The sequence below is a fragment of the Solea senegalensis genome, linkage group LG11, assembly GCF_019176455.1.
Source record: "Solea senegalensis isolate Sse05_10M linkage group LG11, IFAPA_SoseM_1, whole genome shotgun sequence".
NCBI classification, from domain to species: domain Eukaryota; kingdom Metazoa; phylum Chordata; class Actinopteri; order Pleuronectiformes; family Soleidae; genus Solea; species Solea senegalensis.
The window spans coordinates 12,494,559-12,513,083 of NC_058031.1; the positions used below are offsets into that span (position 1 = coordinate 12,494,559).

An 18,525-nucleotide genomic window follows, 5' to 3' on the forward strand; every position below is an offset into this window, starting at 1 on the left:
GATTAGCTGTTGCAGTTTAACATGATTTCACTGCGTCAGTCGTTGGTGATGTTTTGAGTCTCACTGAAATGAAGAACATTCAGGTTACCCTTCATTCAACGTTTGCCAGAACTCAGCTGTCTTACGTTTGTCAAATACCCAATACTTCCGCCGATTTGCGGCGCATTTCCTTTACAAATACACAACTCAAAGTCATGTTTTCACTCAAGGACAACATTTTGTGTTAGCACACTGTACATGTCCATTGCACACCTTTTATTAAAGGGGTCTCCGTACCATTCACAGCTTGACAAAAGGTTAATTAGATTCACCCTTGCCACGGCTGCCTCAGTGTTGAGGGAAATTTGCCTTGACCGCCTACTCCAACATGAACAAGCACTGCAGATAGTTCCTGTGTTTTGAGCTGCTGCTATGCCAACACAGCTGAGCCATCCAGCTGCTGAGATGTTACTGGGATGTCTTGGGAGAGCAACAACTGTCCATGTAAGGTCCTTGACGTTTGCTCTCATGAACAAATATTGCCCTTGTGTCACATGGAGAATATGGCTGTGTTGTGTGTGACCCTTAACAGGAGTTTAGTTTCTATTATTCAGAGGAGTGATGCCTCTATATCTCACAGACGACTTTCAGTCTTCTACAGAGATTAGAGGTGCAGCCAAGAGAGGGCTGATAAATGTTTGTCACAGCTGGATGCGTCCTTTAGTGCGAGTGGTGAGAATGTAAAGCAACACAGAACATAAATAAACAGAAATCTATCATGCAGAAACTCTAGGTGGCGTAGAATGATGCTCTGTGAATGTTACTTGAGAGGCTGAGATGGTGCAGTGCCAGTCGTGCCAAATTGTTTGTCTGAGTGAGTCAGTTCATCGCCAGCTGTATAATGGAATCGCTATTTGCCAACTATGCACCTGTAAATGAGATATTGTTTTGTCGTCATGCAATTGGTGAGTCAAAGACAATTTTCCACCTCGGTGGACAATAAAGATTTATTCTATTCTATTTTTGTCCTGTCCAAAATAAGATTTGATACTGTTTGCCACGTCCCAGCATTGGAGTCATCCTTTTAAGAATATAATTACTTATATGACACTTTTAGATCCTGTATATTATGATAGTTTATGCCCTTGGAATGTTTTTATGTATTGTTTATTTTTTTTTCTAGTCGTAATTAAATCAGAGTGAATGACATGAGGTGTTGGACTCGATTCAGTTTGGCCAACAGAAGAAAAAACAAAAAAAGACAAAAAAGCACTTCCTGTGCGTCATATAAACACATGAGTAACAGCCAAAGTGGCTTCACAAACAACGACGTGACACCTGTGAAGAGGAAATATAACAGTTGTCCTTAACACAAGAAAATTGGATGACAGACTTGTTTGCGCGGCTGTGTCGTCTATCTCTCCAGATTGTCCATGAAGCTTAGACTAATTATCGCTGAAGCAGTTGAAACTCGCGTTTGTGGAACAGAAAGCCTTGATTAACCTTAACTTCAACTGACAAAACAAATAAACGTCACTCTGCTTATCTAACTGACATGGCATTTTTGAGATAATTAACATTATGATCCCATATTTAAACTAGTTTCAAATTCAGAGCAATTTGACACAAATGTTTCCTCAGAGGATGTGATTTTTAAAAAAACATATTTTAATGGCTTTTTTTCAATTGAAACCGGTTTGTGCAATACAATTATTATTACAGTAATTATACTAATAATTCTAAATGAAATGCTTCCATTTTTGGGGGGAGTTTGGTCAGTCCTGAAAAAAAAGTGTTTCTCCATTATATTGAAAATGGCACAAAATTGGTCTGGGTTGTTTCATCTCATTTTTGCATGTGACTGTAAACATGTGACATCAATTTTTTTCTGAACAACTGCAGAATGTCTATTTTAATTAGCAGAACAAGACAAACCTGATTTTACATTAGTATCAAAAATAGGACTCGTATCGTCACCTTGCATACGATAAATGCGAGTGCAGAACTCATTAAAGAGTGAGGGAGCCATGGAGAAGGAAAGGAAGGGAGACTAAAGCACATGCCCTCTCCTCTCAGGCACAGACTTCCATTTCGAGCAAAATGCAGGTACGAATCTTCACCTTTTCAAATTCCATTTGAAGATCCCTGTCTGAGCATTCTCACTGGGTTATTGCTCCATCTCGATGCATAGAGCTCTCAAGATAAGAGCTTCTGGGTCTGCCTCGCACAGAGCAAACCAGACAAGGTCCAAGCCATTATGCTTTTTAAAAAAATGAGGGAAAAAGGCCAAAAAAGAGAACACTTAATCATTTGGGATGAGTGATCATACTGTTGCTTTTCTATAAAGGGACCGTTTACCACTCGCTTTCATGAAATAAAGCACAATACATTGTCCCATTCCCACATTTCCATGCATGTACGCACATTTGCAAGACTGCTCTGTAGTGTGCCATTTCAACTTTATTGCAGCATAATCACACGGATGAATTTCTACAATGTCTTTGACAAGAACGGCAATAAATAGAATACAGCACTGCAAGCTGCTCTTAGCCTTTTCTCTGTGACCTGTATATTGTTCTTTGATGAATAGTACTCTTAAATGTATACATCCAAAGATTTGAAAGGAAAACATATGTATGGTATGTACTCTTAACTATAGGTGTTTATCTTCTTCTGAATGTTCATTATTATCAGTCATCAGCTAGGCGGTGTTTGTATACGTTCAGTTCATGTCATGCTTTGTTGGATGAAGAGCTCCCCTCACTGCATTGTTTCTTTTCAAGTCAACCTGCTTCTCAGTGATGACAGTGAGGCCACCTAGTGGCCAAGTTTGATATTGTGGCAAAATGCAGAGAATCGTTATCATTGTGGTCGGGGGAAAAATGGTCCTCAGGGAACAACATGAGGGCAGGAAATCATTAATGCTCACTAAAGACAGCACAATGTCACACTTCATCAGACAGTACAATGCAGCATCAGTCTTCTGGCTGCATCTGCTGCACACAAAGGAGATGTCTAGTAGCAGTTTATGACTCAATAACAAACATAAAGTTTGGATTTTTGCACCTTTCGTTTGAATTCTTATTCTACAGATTTGTGTTGTGACCTTTTGGAAAATGTAACAGAAACATCAGCCAAAAAAAACCCCAGCATGAGCTGTTTGACGTCATGTGTTCACATTTGAACACATATTTCCTTTGTCTGAAAATGAACAAAAGTGAGATTGTAGCTGGTGCCAAAATCTGCACTGATCATTAAAAATAGAGCAACACCTAATTTATGACTTTATGATTTTACTGTGGGGATTTGATTTTGAGAGTCACATCTGAAAACTCTGTACAGCTTAACTGTTGTTTTTGTGATGTGATGAAGTGGCTGCTAACAACAAGCTTACTTATTAATTAAAATAACCAAAGTAAAAAGACTAAAACAACAATGTTTATGGTATGCATACAACTAGGGAAGTGGTGCAGACATTTCAAAGTTTGAACATGTGCAGTGATGAAATAATACAGACATTCATTTCATGATTTATTGACATTTATTTTTTTCACCATGGTTTCGCTTGATACCAACAGTATTGACCATAAAGTTTCTTTTTCATTTAAATTACATTTATAATGTTTTACTCACATACACATTTATTGGTTTATTTTCTTATTGCAATAAACAAGAGTAGCCAGAATGAGTCAGGTATTGCTACAATTCGGCATACAAACTCTTTGTCCCCTGTGATAATGAAATTCAAAAATAACTTTATTGGCAAGACAGAATTACACCATAGCCTCTTTCTCTTTCTCTCTCTCACTTGTTCTATCGCTCCCTTCTCTGGGAGAGGCTGAGGCCAGAATAAGGCTAAGGCTAGTAGCCAAAATACAGCTAACATAAAACACCTGTCCAGAAAACAGGAATCTAACACTTATTTCCCATGTGTGAATAATATGGAAATGACCACTGATTGAGCATATTAAGGACGTTATGAACAAATCTGTGGTGCTGCTACTTGACCAATCTACCAGAGACAGGATTACTGTACTTTAATTACGTAATAGAAAGTCTGATTGGATCGTTTCATCATTGATGAATCTGCCTTGACCAACTGTGCTGTTTTTTTTTTTGTGTGTCCATTATTATGTTAGGCCACTTTAGCTCCAGGTGGCTTCTGTCTCTGATTGTTGGGAAAGTGGGGAAGAGAGCTGGTCCCAACACACACTGGAATACACAAAGTACACATACTGTACCAACAGGAGAGAGAAAGCACAGATCCTGGAATAGTTATTATCGCACACACACACAAAAAATGAACTCTAATGCTAACGAGGTTTCATTCAGAAACAAAAAGCACAACGGTGGACGCTGGTGACACGCCGGCATCTTCTTTAAGTAATGGCATTGATAATGTTCCTCATGATTTCCACATAAACACATTTCACACAGAAAAAACAATGCAAGTCAGTAAGTTAAAAAAAACCTGCTGAACGTATCTACCATTAATTCCTTGATACCTGGTGTTGAACCCTGTTCCCCAACCAGAGATTACCATAGTAAAAAGGCCCTTTAATATGAAGGGTCTGTACCTAGACGCCCAGCTTCACCTCTCTCTCTCTCTCTCTCTCTCTCTCTCTCTCTCTCTCCATCAGTCCCTTCAAGAGTTTGCACTCCTCATGGAAGAACAGAAAAGTCTGTCCGCTGGCATGCTCCCAGTTTACACGACAACATGTCACAACATGTCACAATGATAACAAGTCACTCTGATAAAAATTGCTCATTGCATTGCAATATTCAGACAAAGGTAAGACATTAGAGCTCATTGCTTCTCAATGAAAGGGCACAGTGTATATCTTGTTCAGAGAAAGGACGATAGTTTCAAGCTGTTGAGCAAGACAAGGTCTGCTGCCACTTAACTATAGCTTCTGTGGCTCCCTGCTGAGTCAGTGGGTTTGCCTGTATGTTGGAGGCAATCCACTGACCAATAATAATCTCAAACCATTTTTGCTTTTACCTTCATTGATGCAGTTATTAACATTTCCTACCTACAAAAATATTTTTACAGGTTTTTTTTTTATTATTATTATTATTATTGTTGTTATTTGTTTTCCCCTATTTTATGTGTGACATAAAAAGAAACAGTCCAAACCAAACAAAAAACAACAACGGCTCACCAGTCTTTGTATAAGAAAACAAATCATGGTGCATTTCATGGCTTTCAGTTGTAAGACAGGAAGTACTGATAGATGCCTTGGGCTCTGCTGCTAGTGGCCTCGCTGGGCTTACGACTCGGTTGTCACTCTGACTCGAGATCATCTCTCCAAGAATATATTTGGCTTGGCTTTCGTCCCCCGCGCTTTAATTTGTTCCCTTTCAGCATAATTGATGCCAATGCCGATGTGCCCTCTACCATAGATTCATATGAACCTATGGGAATGGGGGAGGTGAGGAGAATAGAGCAGGGACGGAGGAGGTGAACGCTATGAGGAGGCTGTGATGCAGAACCCTGACCCTGCAGGACCTTATTTTGAAGCTGCATGCAGAAACATAATAAATACAGGGTCACACACAGGGTCACCTCCCCACCTAAGTAGTGAATCAATCTTTGGATGAAGACCAGGGAGATGATTAGAATGTCAATAAATTATTTTGATAAATTCATGGAAGTTTCATCGATACCTACAAGGTTTTGCAGTATGTTATTTCTCATTACAGTGAGTAAAATCACATTATCTTATATCGTCGACCTAAGCTACAGACAGTGATCATGTATCAAAATATAACAGTACAGGCTACCGATGTGTGAATGCTGCCGTTTCTCCCATCACCTCTTCAGGTCCTCCTCTGAGTATTATGAAGGTTGGCAGATGTGCCCTGGAGCGATGTTTGTTGATACAGTCTATTTTAAAACACAGACTCATTAGTTCCTGTGTGTCTGTATGCTGCCTGGGGTCAATTCATCCACTGACCTGTGCCAGCCCTCTGCTCACCTCACCCTCTCAGGAAATCACTCAGGACAGTGAGAGCAATCCCACGGTCACTGTCCTGCTCTCTAAACCCTCACAAGCATCAGACGTGATCACAACGGCTACCACCTGCCTGTCAGCCCAAGTCATGCCGAATCTTGTGAGAACCAAACTGTGTGTCACAAACTGAAGACTTGCTGGCCTCCGGGGTAAGAAAGGGGGACACAGTACAGTACTGCGGAGGCTACCACAGCAACATGTGACACATGGAAGCAGCTACCCTACTGACAGAACATCATTGTCTTGGTTTTTGTGGTGCATAGGATGAGAAGAACAAACAAGAAGGAAGCCAACCTGGCCCAGAGTAATTATGTAACACTACATATGGTTTAATGTTTCTAGAAAGGTCTGTGCAAGGGAGCGGGACCGCGAGAGGTGAGAGATGTACAAGGGAGTTCAATGCATAATCAATATCTTTCCTCTGCTCACTCCAGCTGCAGATCACCCAGGAGTTGTTAAAATGGAGGACGGGTTCCAGGTAAAGGGAAAAAAAGAGAGAGACAACTTCTACTCCTTTCTGCTGCACCTTTCCCTTGCTTTTCTTTCAGTTCGACTTTTAAATGATTGGATTTATTTTTCCTCTATCCATTGCTTGTTGATCATGTTTGTATCTTCACAGTGTGCTTTTGGAGTGGCTGCTCTTGACTGGCCCAAGTCAGTAGGTGATGTGTCAGTAAGGGGAGAAGAGAATTGGCCCGTGGGTGGTGCGGATGGGCCCTGGGGCGGGTCTTAGGATGGCGTGGCTGAGAGGCGGGCCTTGCAATAGGTGATGGTGTGGGTGAGGCCCGGCAGCAGCTGCACGGAGCGCCAAGGGGTTTGAGGAAGCTGCGGCAGCCATTGCTGCAGCAACAGCCAAGGGGCTGGGCAATAGTCCTGCCCCCAAAGCTTTGGTGAGATCCTTGGAGAAGGTCAAAGAAGACTAAAAAGAGAAGAGGGCGAAGCAAGAAGCACAAGACAAGAGGGGGAAGAGAGCGAGAGAGAAAGAAGGGGATAAAATGATTAGATCCTGAAGGGCAATACAAAGTAGAACAGATATAGAGCTTAATTTTTAGACTCTTTTGATCCGTCACAATGCAGACGTGTTCTCACTCTATATTTGCTCTATGGATCTCAGGTTTGTTCACCGTGTTACATAAGAAATGCTAGATTGTACAGTGAAATATGAGCTCGCAAGGGTCGCAAGTTTGACTCCACCCCTGGCTGATTGTACTCAATTCCTTTGTAAGTCGCTTTGGATAAAAGCGTCTGCTAAATGACATGTAATGTAATGTAAAGTAATGAGAGGTTACCGTCAAATCAGCTCCTCTGTGCTTCTTGTGCCGGCTGAGGAGGGGGTTAGGCTTGCCTGCCATGCCATCCCGGTGCCTTCGACTTGATATGTGCTGAGTGGTAAGAACACACGACGACAAATCAGTCGGATTCTCAACATAAATGACAGCCTTTGCCATTTAGACCATACACATGGTCTGTTTTCTTCCTCTCACCTGTTTGAGTTGCAGTTCAGAGTTGACCCGCACATTGCAGATCTCACAGTGGAAGGTTCGTTCCTGAGTGTTGGGGTCCACCGGCCCCCCTCCCTGCTCTCCACTTGGTTTGGGGCCCAAGCGAGGATACGCTTTGATGGGGCCCAGCCCACTCCGTGCCTCCAGAATAGTTTTATGTTTGGTACCTGGCAGGCAGAGACACACATGGGCAAAAACACAACAATGTCAGTCACCAAAATGAAATGACCTGTTTAGGAGCTAATGGAACATAATGAAGTAACAAGGGGTGATGTATTGCAACTTATAACACATGAGTAATGTGAAAGCAGCAGTATAAGAGTGTGAAAGTAGAGAATATGTCTTGATTCTCTCGTAAATGACCACATACGTGTGACACATTTCAGAATTGTCAAAGGAAGTTGTAGTGCCACTGTTTTACCACTAGAGGACAGCAGTAAGCCAGCTGTGCAGCTGTTGATCTGGTAGATGAACTTAAAGCCATCTCTGCTGTTAATATAGTGATAATGAGGGATTGATTATTAAGGGGTTGCAGAAGGGTCATACAGTATGCACTGTCGTAAAATTCATCATCCACATGCAGCAATATCCATAAAAAGCACACAACCAGTGAATCTTCATCTTCAGAATAAATAGTTTGGACCGTAAATGTCAAAGATTGGAAAGTTAAGGTCAGGTTATTATGAGAAACAGATTTTTCTTGTCATGCCTCTTGCAGTTCAACTGACTGCTGTGCTGTGAGATCATTACACCTGTGCTTTATATGCTGTTTCACTCAAGAATGTATGGACTCTATCACACTGTGAATAAAGATGTCTGAAATCCCTGCTGTACAATATACTGCCACCCTTCTTGTTGAACTCCCTGTCAACCATTCATTCTACTGAGGACTCATTCATTCTAAAGATGGACTGATTGATTTCTTTTTTACTTTATTAGATGAATTAAAATACAGTCCACAAAGAAAATGCAAAAACATCACCACATATTTTCATTGCAGTCCTACATGGCAAGAAAATGATGTAATGTGTTGTTAAGGTGTGTAACACTGTGTTTCTATTTCAAGCCTCTATTTTCTAAAGCCATTTATAATTCAGGAAAGAATAAAACTCAGATGGAACTATATTCCGTTGACAATAAATGTTGTGTTTTTAGATTTCAAACATTACATACATTTATGTGTTGTAATTTACGTCAACAAATCATACCGGGTTAAATTTACAAAGAAGATGATCGCCAAAGTAGATAAGTGCTGTTGCACATTACTTCCTCCTTTAAGTAGTCTGCAGAGCAGCTCACTACACAGTGTGCCAGAATAGTTCCTCATTAAATAATCACACATTTCATTCCTGGCGACTCTCAAAGCAAAGTGTCTCCCTGTCAGTGGCACTAACTTTGAATTTGAGTCACTCTCTAAAGACCCTTTGAACCGAGTTAAGGTTACAGAAGAGAGTAAAGTCGCTGGGGTCGGGTGACTGCTGAAGAACATGGAGGCTGCGGGCTCTTCTGGGAAGGAAGGGGCTGAAATGACCACAAATACATGCTTGCTGTTTTTGCCTTTGTTCTATTTGGATCTGACAAGGGGATTGCTCACTCTTAGTAAGGTCAACTCATAGTGTAAAACAAGACACCATTTGCAGACAGAACACTAGTGGTTTGACACTAGCAGAACAAATATATGAATATACAGTATCACTACACTTCAGTTTTGAACCCTGCTAACATACGTCGTATTGATTCTGAGAATTATTACTTCCAGATCATTTCACAATCCAGGAGGCTAAGTTTGGAGCCAATTAGCCCACACGGTTATGATTATGTTTAGACAACATACTGTCTGTGATCTCTTACTGTACTGCATGTGCGTGTACACAGTTAATGAATGAGCTGATGGGCAGATGTAGAGCAACTGGTGTATAACTGTTGTTTGTCAGTGTTGAAGAATTAGTCTGAATTTTAAAAGCCCTCCACAGACTACTCTGACCATAACGGTGACGTTTCAACATCCAACATCAACAGGCAACTGGTGGCTGCCTTTTTACATTCCTCAAAGCAAGCAGGATATAGAGTTACGCTGATGTGGAGCCTGTCCTTTATTGTGTGTTCTGTCTTTGTACTTTTTCCCTTTATTTACAGTAGATGCATGCATTTGTAAAGCGAGCGTAACTCAGCAAAGAAACAGTGGAGATCCAGCAAAAAGGCCGACAAAAGGGTCACATGCAGTTATCATTTGTTGGGAAATTGAGGCACTGAAAAAGTGACATCGTATGTGAGAGCTGTCTGACTGAATGTTGAATCCTGTACTGTGAGCTCACCCACATAACAGGCTATTTTTCTTTTATTTTCCCAGAAAATCCCCGCACCGTGGTTTCCCGCCTTCACCCTCCTTCTTTGCAACTTTTTCAAGAGAAAGGCTCCAGGGTGTGTGGAATACTTTTTTTATGCTGTGTGCTGCAAAAGATGAGATGAATCATGAATGTTTAAGTCGGGGGAACGTTGTCTTTTAAATAATGACATGTTTTGTGTGTAAAGAGAGTGTGGTGTGAGTGCGTTTGCAGTGTGCTGTGTGAGAGCGTTGGCTTTCACAGGTGAGGCACCTTGACGAGAGCTGCTGAAACCAGGAGAGGAGGGCTCTGTTACATAGGTGGTGCCCGTCAATGTCAAACAGATCAGTTATCTGCTGATCGGTGTTATTCCCTGCACCATCTGCTGGGTAGCACTAAACCTGACACACTTACTGAGGACGTTTCATGAACCCAGACAAATGCACTTATGCTCACTGCTCTGTGTGTCATATACGGCGGTCAACCTGTTAAATGTGTCTTAACCTGCAATGAACGCAGCACTGATTTGTCAAAGTTGTGAACTAAGAGAGATTTTCCGTTCTTGGTTATAGGTTCACTAAACTCCTTTTTTGTTGATATAATCCACAAATGTATTCCATTAAAAAAACAGCTTTTAATTCAATTTTTGAAAGTCATGACATCAGTTTCAGAAACACGTGAGACAGTTTCCTGGCAAAAATCCCCTGACACACACAAGGTTGGACTATGTTTATATATATATATATATATATATATATATATATATATATATATATATATATATATATATATATATACATATATACATACATATAATAACAGCAGTATTTTAAGAATTCGACTGTAGTTGAAGTTGAAGTCCAGCAACTCAACACCAGTGAGCAGAGACACATCACTGTTTATTCCCCAAGGTTTGACTGGCAGCTAATATAGACTTCACCCACCTTTGTTGTGGGCCTCCAGCTGTGACAAGGAATTGACTGCCACCTTGCACAGTGAGCAGTACAACAGCTTCTTGGCCTTGTCCTCCTCTGTCTCTGGGATGGACGGGCTGCTGGAGACTGATGTCCCTGTGGCTCCTGGTCCGGATCCAGTCTGCTCTGTGCAGGTGCTGCCACTGCCACAGCCTGGGGAGGTGGAGGAAGGGGGCATCAAGAGCGAAGTTTGAGTAGACAGGAGGGGACACACTGATGCCACAGGGGAGTCCATGGGTGGGGTAGGTGGGGTGGTAAGAGGTGGAGGGGGCCCCGGGGCCAGCTGGGGACCATTTAACTGTGAAGGCCATGTTTCATCTAAAAAACACAATGAGAGAAACAAAGAAAATGTCAAATCCAATGTCATTGTATGAAAAGTACTTTAATGAAACAATAGAATATTTTACAAGCGACTTTCTTGTCTTTAACTTTTGTGGTGAAGCACAGTTCCCTGGAAAAACAAAACCTACATCAAAAAACACTGCAAACACTCCCACTTGAATGAGGGAACCATGGTCTCCTCCACAGATCAGACATAAAAGCATAAAGTGCTTGCAATAAATTGCTTTCTGCTTCCTACTGTACAGGAACTGCTCAAAAAGAGCTCATTTTAATTCAAGTTACACATAAAGTGGACCACAGGAGGGAAATGTATGACCTCAGTATTTAAAGTCATGTGTTTGACGTGTTCCTATTTCCGCGGCTTTTTGAAGTTTTCAGGCAAGTCTTTGACTGATGTGGTCTCTTTTTCTTTTCTCTTTTTTATCTTCCGAAGCAAGAAAGCGGAAACAGAAACCTCAGCCTGTGCACGAGTCCACTCTTTCCTACACACCTGTTATTTTTGGCTGGGGGTTAAAGCAAAATGACCCGTGTGTTGTCTGTGTGTTGTCAATACATGAAGTCCAAAGAAAACATCATTAGGTGAGCTCTCTTATATTTTTTATATTTTCTATTCCCTCTGCTCTCTCTCAATCTCTCTGTGAACTTTGACTCTCTTATTGTTGCATGTTTCAGCACGGTTGGTTCTTCTTTTTTTTTTATCTTTACATCACAGTACATGTTTATACATACACTTCTGGTCAGCCACTCCCACATGTAATGCTCTTGGTATTTACAAAGCGATGGATGTGGGCTGAAAAAAGACCCCTAAATTTGGGTGGGATATTCAGAACTCCCCCATTAACCAGGACCAGCAGGCCCCTTTTTTCAGACCCACCAGGAGTTAGTGCCAAAGACAGACAATGTAAAATCCCCACGGGATAATGGTATTAAAGGGATAACACCAAGTATTTCTGGTAAGAAAGAAATATTGACTTAAGCTGTCCAGTTTCCTTTTAAAGACCACACACTTTGTCATTTTGTCACATGACACATCCCATAGGGGTCACCATATTTTTCTTTCGGCTTCAGCCTTTGCTTCTTGTGTGACCGTATGACAATTCATGCAACTATAGAGTTGCACTCACCATTGCATGATGTCATCTCTGTGGAAAATGCCACTTTGCATGCTTTCCATTCCATAGCTTTCCAAGATCAAAATTCCCTCTCTTTCCACACTGCAAGATTCCAGCTGCAGAGCTGCTGGAAAGCATGCAGGGTTTGTCAAACAGATGTTTAATCAAAAAGTTAAGACAAAAAAAAGGGAATATTTCCTTCTCTGACTCTACATGACATTCAGAAGTCTACAAAGCAGGATGCAAGTGCTGTGTGTGAAGTTTGTGACTCATGATGTGCCTCCTCTGCCACAATGCAACAGAGCTAGTTTAGTTGATTAGTGAGCTTGTACCTGCATGTGCAGGAAAAGTGGAATGGTAGAGAAGCATTGGTAGTTATTTGCAGAGTTGTTGGCGTTTGCCCACACATGCACATTATTCCACTGAAACGCAGAAAAACAAAGGCAAAATCCACAGCGACCATAACATGTGGTTTGAGTTAGAATCAAGTGAAAAGCAACAGAGGTTGCTAGCCAGATAGGAGTGAGGGATTTGCTGGAGATCTGCCATACCAAGCCATCACATCCAGTCACCATTACACCTCATACCAGACTGATGCAAACCCCTGGAGGCAACATAACCATAGCCACAATGTAATGTGCTGTGTGTCTCAGCCCAAAAATCACTGCTGTCACTAAGCAACAGTGTTCTTTTTGTCACATTAACTGAAACAAATGAAAAGCATAAAGAAATTCCTTCCAGAGTAGACACGTTGCTAAAGAATCCCACTGTCAAAGTTACTTGATTCACCAGATACTTGGTTTATACTCTAATTTAACATGAATGAGACTGACCTTTGACCTCACAGGCTAACAGAAGAAGGCATTATTTACGGGGAGAGGTCAGCAAAGGGAGATAATACAGTCCAGATGCCTGGTGTGTCTGTCTTGGCTTAATCCACTTCAGGAAATTAAAGCTACGTATAGAATGCCGTCCATGGGGAGAGGTTTTGTAGATAAAGCCATGGGATTGAATACAGACCAATTCAAATTCAGACACTGCCATTGTTTGCTGTGACTGTTCATATTCAACCCTATTGCATTTGGGATGAACTGTTTTGTATTCTGCAATAGCTTTTTGGAAATATAAAAAGTGTGGGTGCAACATTATGCAGTGATCCATATGCTTTGTCTAATTCAAATGTCAGATGATAGAAGTGCAATTAAAACCAAGGTAAACAGATTATAAAAGGCTCACAGTTAGTAGCAATAGCTTAAGCAAAAACTACCTGGAGGTTTACCACAAAACTGTGGCACTGTTGGTATGGCAATTTATAAGGCAGTACCTTGTGTGTGTGTGTGTGTGTGTGTGTGTGTGTGTGTGAGATCAGGGGTAAGAGTTACTTAGGCAGGATAACTCCATCTGTCACCAGTGCCCTCCCGAGTGCCCATTCTTAATGATTAACGAGCTACGAAATGCAACGTAAAACCTGACCATCATTCATAATGCAGGCGTGTGCCTTTTCCCAGTCTGGCCTACATCTGAACTCTGAGTCTCACATACACACACACACATGCACACATTAGGTTCATTAGATTCTCATGTTTTTTGGGTACATTTCATCCAATATAAAAAATAATTTCGGTGAATTCCCTAAAAAAGTGAAGTCCAAAACAAACAACATACTGTATCAGCTCCATATAACTCAATAATACAGTCACCTCGAAACTATGCAACTCTAGCCCTCACATGAAAGTCATCTGTTTAATTGACCTTGGGTGGGCGTGTGCGCCTCAGTGCATGTTTGCGTGGACTAAAGAGCGCTGTATTATCATGGTGGTTTTAACAGGGCCCTTCATTAGTGTGGGAGTGTCAGACAACAGAAGGATAAAGAGAATGGGGAAGGAGGGAGAGAGCAGTTTCTCTCCAACTAAACAGCTGCCTCTCCTTTGCCCTCAGTCACAGCCAAACCAACAGTACTTTGGGCCAAATACTCCAAAGCCACGAAACGTCTCTTTGGGGACAATACTGACCACAAACTATTTAAGGGCAATAAAACATAAAACATATGACCTGTTCTGGCAGCCATTACGATGAAGAAGCAACAGCAAAATCAGCAAAAAAAAAACAACAACTCACATCCCACTCTTTCAGCCTTCAGCAAGGTCATCACGTGTCCTGTTTATGGCCATTATTACTTTGTGTCTATGTTTAGAATAATATGTTCATGAGAACAAATAACTGCAGCGTGAAAGAGAAGGTCACCTCTACTGACCAGCAGGACTGTAATATTACTGTAATACTGTAATTTTCTAAAAAAAAATCCTACATCAACAAACTGATCACTCACAGGAAACATCAACAACCAATGCGGCATTTGAGATTTATTGAGTACCAAATTATTAAACACATTTAATTTTATTTACATGTCACTGTGGTGTTTAAAAGTACAGCGAGAAGAAGCTACTTTTGTATTGTGTTGCCACTGATGTTCACAGGGTGCTGTAACCTGTCCGTGCCTATAGGGGGCGCTTACAGGCCGCACGGGGCTCTTGAGGGAAGTGTAGAAGAAGCCGAGTCTGTTGGTGGCGTTTTACCTGCAGCCTGTTAATAACGTTGCTAGCCTGGATTCTCTGTCGTTTTTCACCTAAGTAACTTTTACACACAGTCTGTGGACACATCAGTCACCTTTGGTCTAAAAACTGTAGGTGTAAAAACTTGTTTTGAATTAAAAATAAATCCCGATGCTCTCTGTGTGCTCTGCGCTCCGGAGCGTAATGACAACTCAGTGACTCCGCAGCGTCTTCAGGTGCGCAGAGCGATAACTCTGGCTTACGTTGGCCAATTTGGGTGATTGACGCCTTGTTTTAATCCTATGAACCAAAATAATCAAGCTCCGGTCTTCAGATGCATGTCAGTCACTCCATTAGCGCGTCAAAAGGACGCAAATTGACGGACATTCGCCCCTCTCCAATCAGAACGATCTTATGTCGCACTGTGATGACCAATCAGGCCAAAGCATGCTGGGAGGTGTAGTTCTCCATTCGAAACCGTTTTCAGTATGAGCACGCTTTTTAAATCTGGATTCTTGGGTTAAAACAAAAACACTGGTGGATTATCTTCACAAAACAAGAGGATTTGATGCAGCCGTAGCTGCGTCTAGCCTGCCAAACTGAAGAAGAACAAGAAGAAGAAGAAGTTCTCCTTTTGAAGCGGTTGTTTGGATAAACAGCAAAGGTAAGACAACATTTCTGGTTGTATAACGCGAGTTGTTGTTTTGCTCTTATTTTGCGGCTGGATCTGTAAATCTTGGTTGTGAAGTGATCCAAATTTGGACTCTGTGGAGTCTGCTGTGCAGCAGACACTTTTTGTCATTGTTTACATAATCACGCTGATTCTCCGGTGCAGCTCTCACAGTGTTTTCTACTGATCATTGGTGTTTTAACTGTATTTGGTTTTCAGAAGAATGTTTTTTTATGAGCTTTAAGCCGAGTTTTTGAACTTTCGGTGGGTGTGCAGCATGCCTGTGTTTAGTTAGACATGGCTTGTTGCTGCGCTATGAGGACCCCTGTACTGGGGGCGTCAGGAAGGAAGAGGCATCTTTCTTGTGCTGATTGATTTACCACGACTGTCACCTCTTTACAACGTCCTGATTTAACTCATGCATTTATAGCATACATTTAGAAATTCACGGATTGTACCACATTTTATTGTTTGCATTTTCAGATCACTAACAGTGATTTCATGGCCAGTATCAGACTGATAACAGTATCATATCAGTTCATTCCTGTTGTGTATGTGTGGATAAATGCCTATGAGTGACCTCTTTTAGATTCCACAGCCCAACATGTCAGCTCCACAGATGCTGTATTCCCAGTTAAGGTCATACATAGTTGTTTGCTCCCAGAGTTCTGTCCCCCAGTCATGGAGCAGAGGGACAGGATCACACAGAGGACATACAGTAGACACACACACACACACACAAGTATGCAAGCAGGCAGGAAGACCGGCAAGAGAAAAGGTTCCAGGGTCACAAGAATGAGCCTTGGATGGAAAAAGGAATTCTTTCACATGTTGCTACTTTCAGATCTCAATCATCATAGGGTTGTTTTGGCTTCTCATGTTCTTGGATTTTACCCCTGGAAGTCTCACTAATGGCAACTGGCCTACAGCTGATCTCACATCACCTATGAGGGAGGCTTAGTGAAAAAGGACTTGCTTAGTTGCTACTCTGGGTTCAGCTGGAATAAAACTTGAAGTGTTATTTGTATGGGTGATTTAAAAGTCAGACACAGTGGTTAAACTGTTGCTTTTGCATGTTGCAGTAATTCAGGCCTTCATTGGACCTGACTTTCATCTTCAATTCTTCATGTTTGCTCTGCGTTCTCATGGCAATAAGGCGGAAATGTCTGGTAAACAGTCAGCAACAGACACCTTTGTAAATGTCACCAAAACATGACTGGTCTATTCATTGCCTCGTGTTTGATCCAAGGGCAGCATGGTGACACTGAGGGAATGGAAAAGTGTGGATGGAGAAAGGAGGAGGGCAGAGACAAAGTGTATCCACTCTCGGAATTGCAGCTTGAAATAGGATGATGAGCAAGACAGAAGGAGATTAAATAAGACTGGGACAACAGGGACAGAGCTGTAGACAAATTACTAAAGAAAGAGCTTCATCATGTCCTGTATTCTAATTCTACCAACAGGGAATTATTGCTAATCAAAGTCAGATCAGCTGCTGTCTCTGTTCTTTCTGGCTTATATCCTGGTCTATTAGAATTTTCCACAATGGGGCCATATTTGATTTTGCTCTCATTACTGACACCTTGGAATCAAACACGTGGTCTGTTTTGATGTTGTGGTGTTGTAATTCACAATAACTGGCTGAGGACTGTACAAACACACAAAGGCAGACACACATGCCAAGAAGCTGCCATGTTACAATGCTCTATGCCAGCTCACCTGCTCACAGTCTTAATAGATCAAACCAGTTTTGCACTGACCAGCTGAACAAAGCATCGTGGTGATTAGAGTGGACTATCAGTAACGATGCTTCTCCTTTCATCTACCTGTCACTCAGAGAACAAGACACCTGAAGTCTGGCGAGTTCCATTGACCAGACAAGATCAGTAACAGGTGACATCAGCGTATCTATCTATAAATGCAAGGAACATCTGTCTGTCTGTCATTCGCCTTTGTTTGGATGAGAAATGCAAGAGATATTGAGCTGCTTACTACCCGTCCCTTTGGTCAAGTGGTCTCATCAGAGGATAAAACTGATGGACCCACATTTATTATGTAGGTGTATTAAGACAGATAAGAACACACAGCTTAAAAGTTAATGCTCAAATTAAAATCTTAATGTGTCTACAATCATAGAAGGGCACTTATTGCTTTTCTTTCCCACTTTTGAAGGGTCTTCCCCCTGTAGTTTTGGACTGTGATATTTCACATTCTCATATTCACATTTGATATTCTGTCATATATTCAGTGTCTTAAACAAGACACACAAGGAGTACTACACACTGCAAAGCTGCAGCGACTTGACTCCTTTTGTTGTTATTGCAAATTTCCATTTCATTTTATGACAACAGGATAAGCTCCTGCACATAATGCACGGATTGAAATGATTACTTCTACAATAAAAGTCACACACGTTATTTATTTTTTCGTTCTACTCCTGGCCGTATTTTCCGCTCTCTCACCTGCTTTGCTGGGTTCGCTGTCTGAGACAGAGCTCAGGGCTCCAGGCGGAGACGGGGAGGTAGGGGGCACAGTGTGAGGCTTGTCCCCCTCCTGAGGACGACTCTTGGAGGTTTCGATGCCTTTGACTCTCCTGGCATGGCGATTTCCTTTGTAATGTGCTTCTGCCTGGCTCTAGAGAAAAAAAAAAAACATGTGGGGAAAAAAAACCCATGTCAACATGGATGCCAACAGGTGAAAAAAAACATTACAACTTGGATTATACACCCCACACAAGCTTGCCATTATGATAGCATGTTATTGGATATATTCTATGAGCAGGAGCCAGAGAGTACTGTGGATAAACAGATAGATTACAACATTGGAAAGAATAAGCGATGCAGTGAAGGAGACACCTGAGACCCACGCTGTCTGCCCTTCTTGTACCATAGCCATCTTATTGTCTGGTTTCAAATTTACCAATTCATGACAATGTGTATCTATATTTGGTTCATCTGTTTGTCTACATTAGACATAACTGCTGAGATCAATATGACATCATCTGTAGTGTAAACCTCTACATTCACCCTGACGGAATGAGGCTTTGATTACTACAG

The 18,525-nt window shown here is 41.5% G+C and overlaps 2 protein-coding genes across 7 annotated transcripts in view; one reads left to right on the forward strand and one right to left on the reverse strand.

The window, feature by feature from the left end:
- samd11 (sterile alpha motif domain containing 11) overlaps positions 1-18,525 on the forward strand; it is a 1,171,052-nt gene that overhangs the window by 457,760 nt on the left and 694,767 nt on the right. The gene's annotated exons all lie outside the window — the stretch shown is intronic.
- The window catches only part of znf385a (zinc finger protein 385A), a 46,610-nt gene continuing 34,373 nt past the window's right edge, over positions 6,289-18,525 (reverse strand). For all 3 annotated transcript variants that reach the window (XM_044038106.1, XM_044038108.1, XM_044038107.1), the window contains 5 exons: positions 17,932-18,103; positions 10,764-11,111; positions 7,478-7,662; positions 7,283-7,375; positions 6,289-6,912 (listed from right to left, as the gene is read on the reverse strand). In XM_044038106.1, coding sequence (XP_043894041.1) covers positions 6,664-6,912; positions 7,283-7,375; positions 7,478-7,662; positions 10,764-11,111; positions 17,932-18,103 — 1,047 coding nt within the window. In that variant the 3' untranslated portion in view covers positions 6,289-6,663. The remainder of the gene's footprint in view (positions 6,913-7,282; positions 7,376-7,477; positions 7,663-10,763; positions 11,112-17,931; positions 18,104-18,525) is intronic.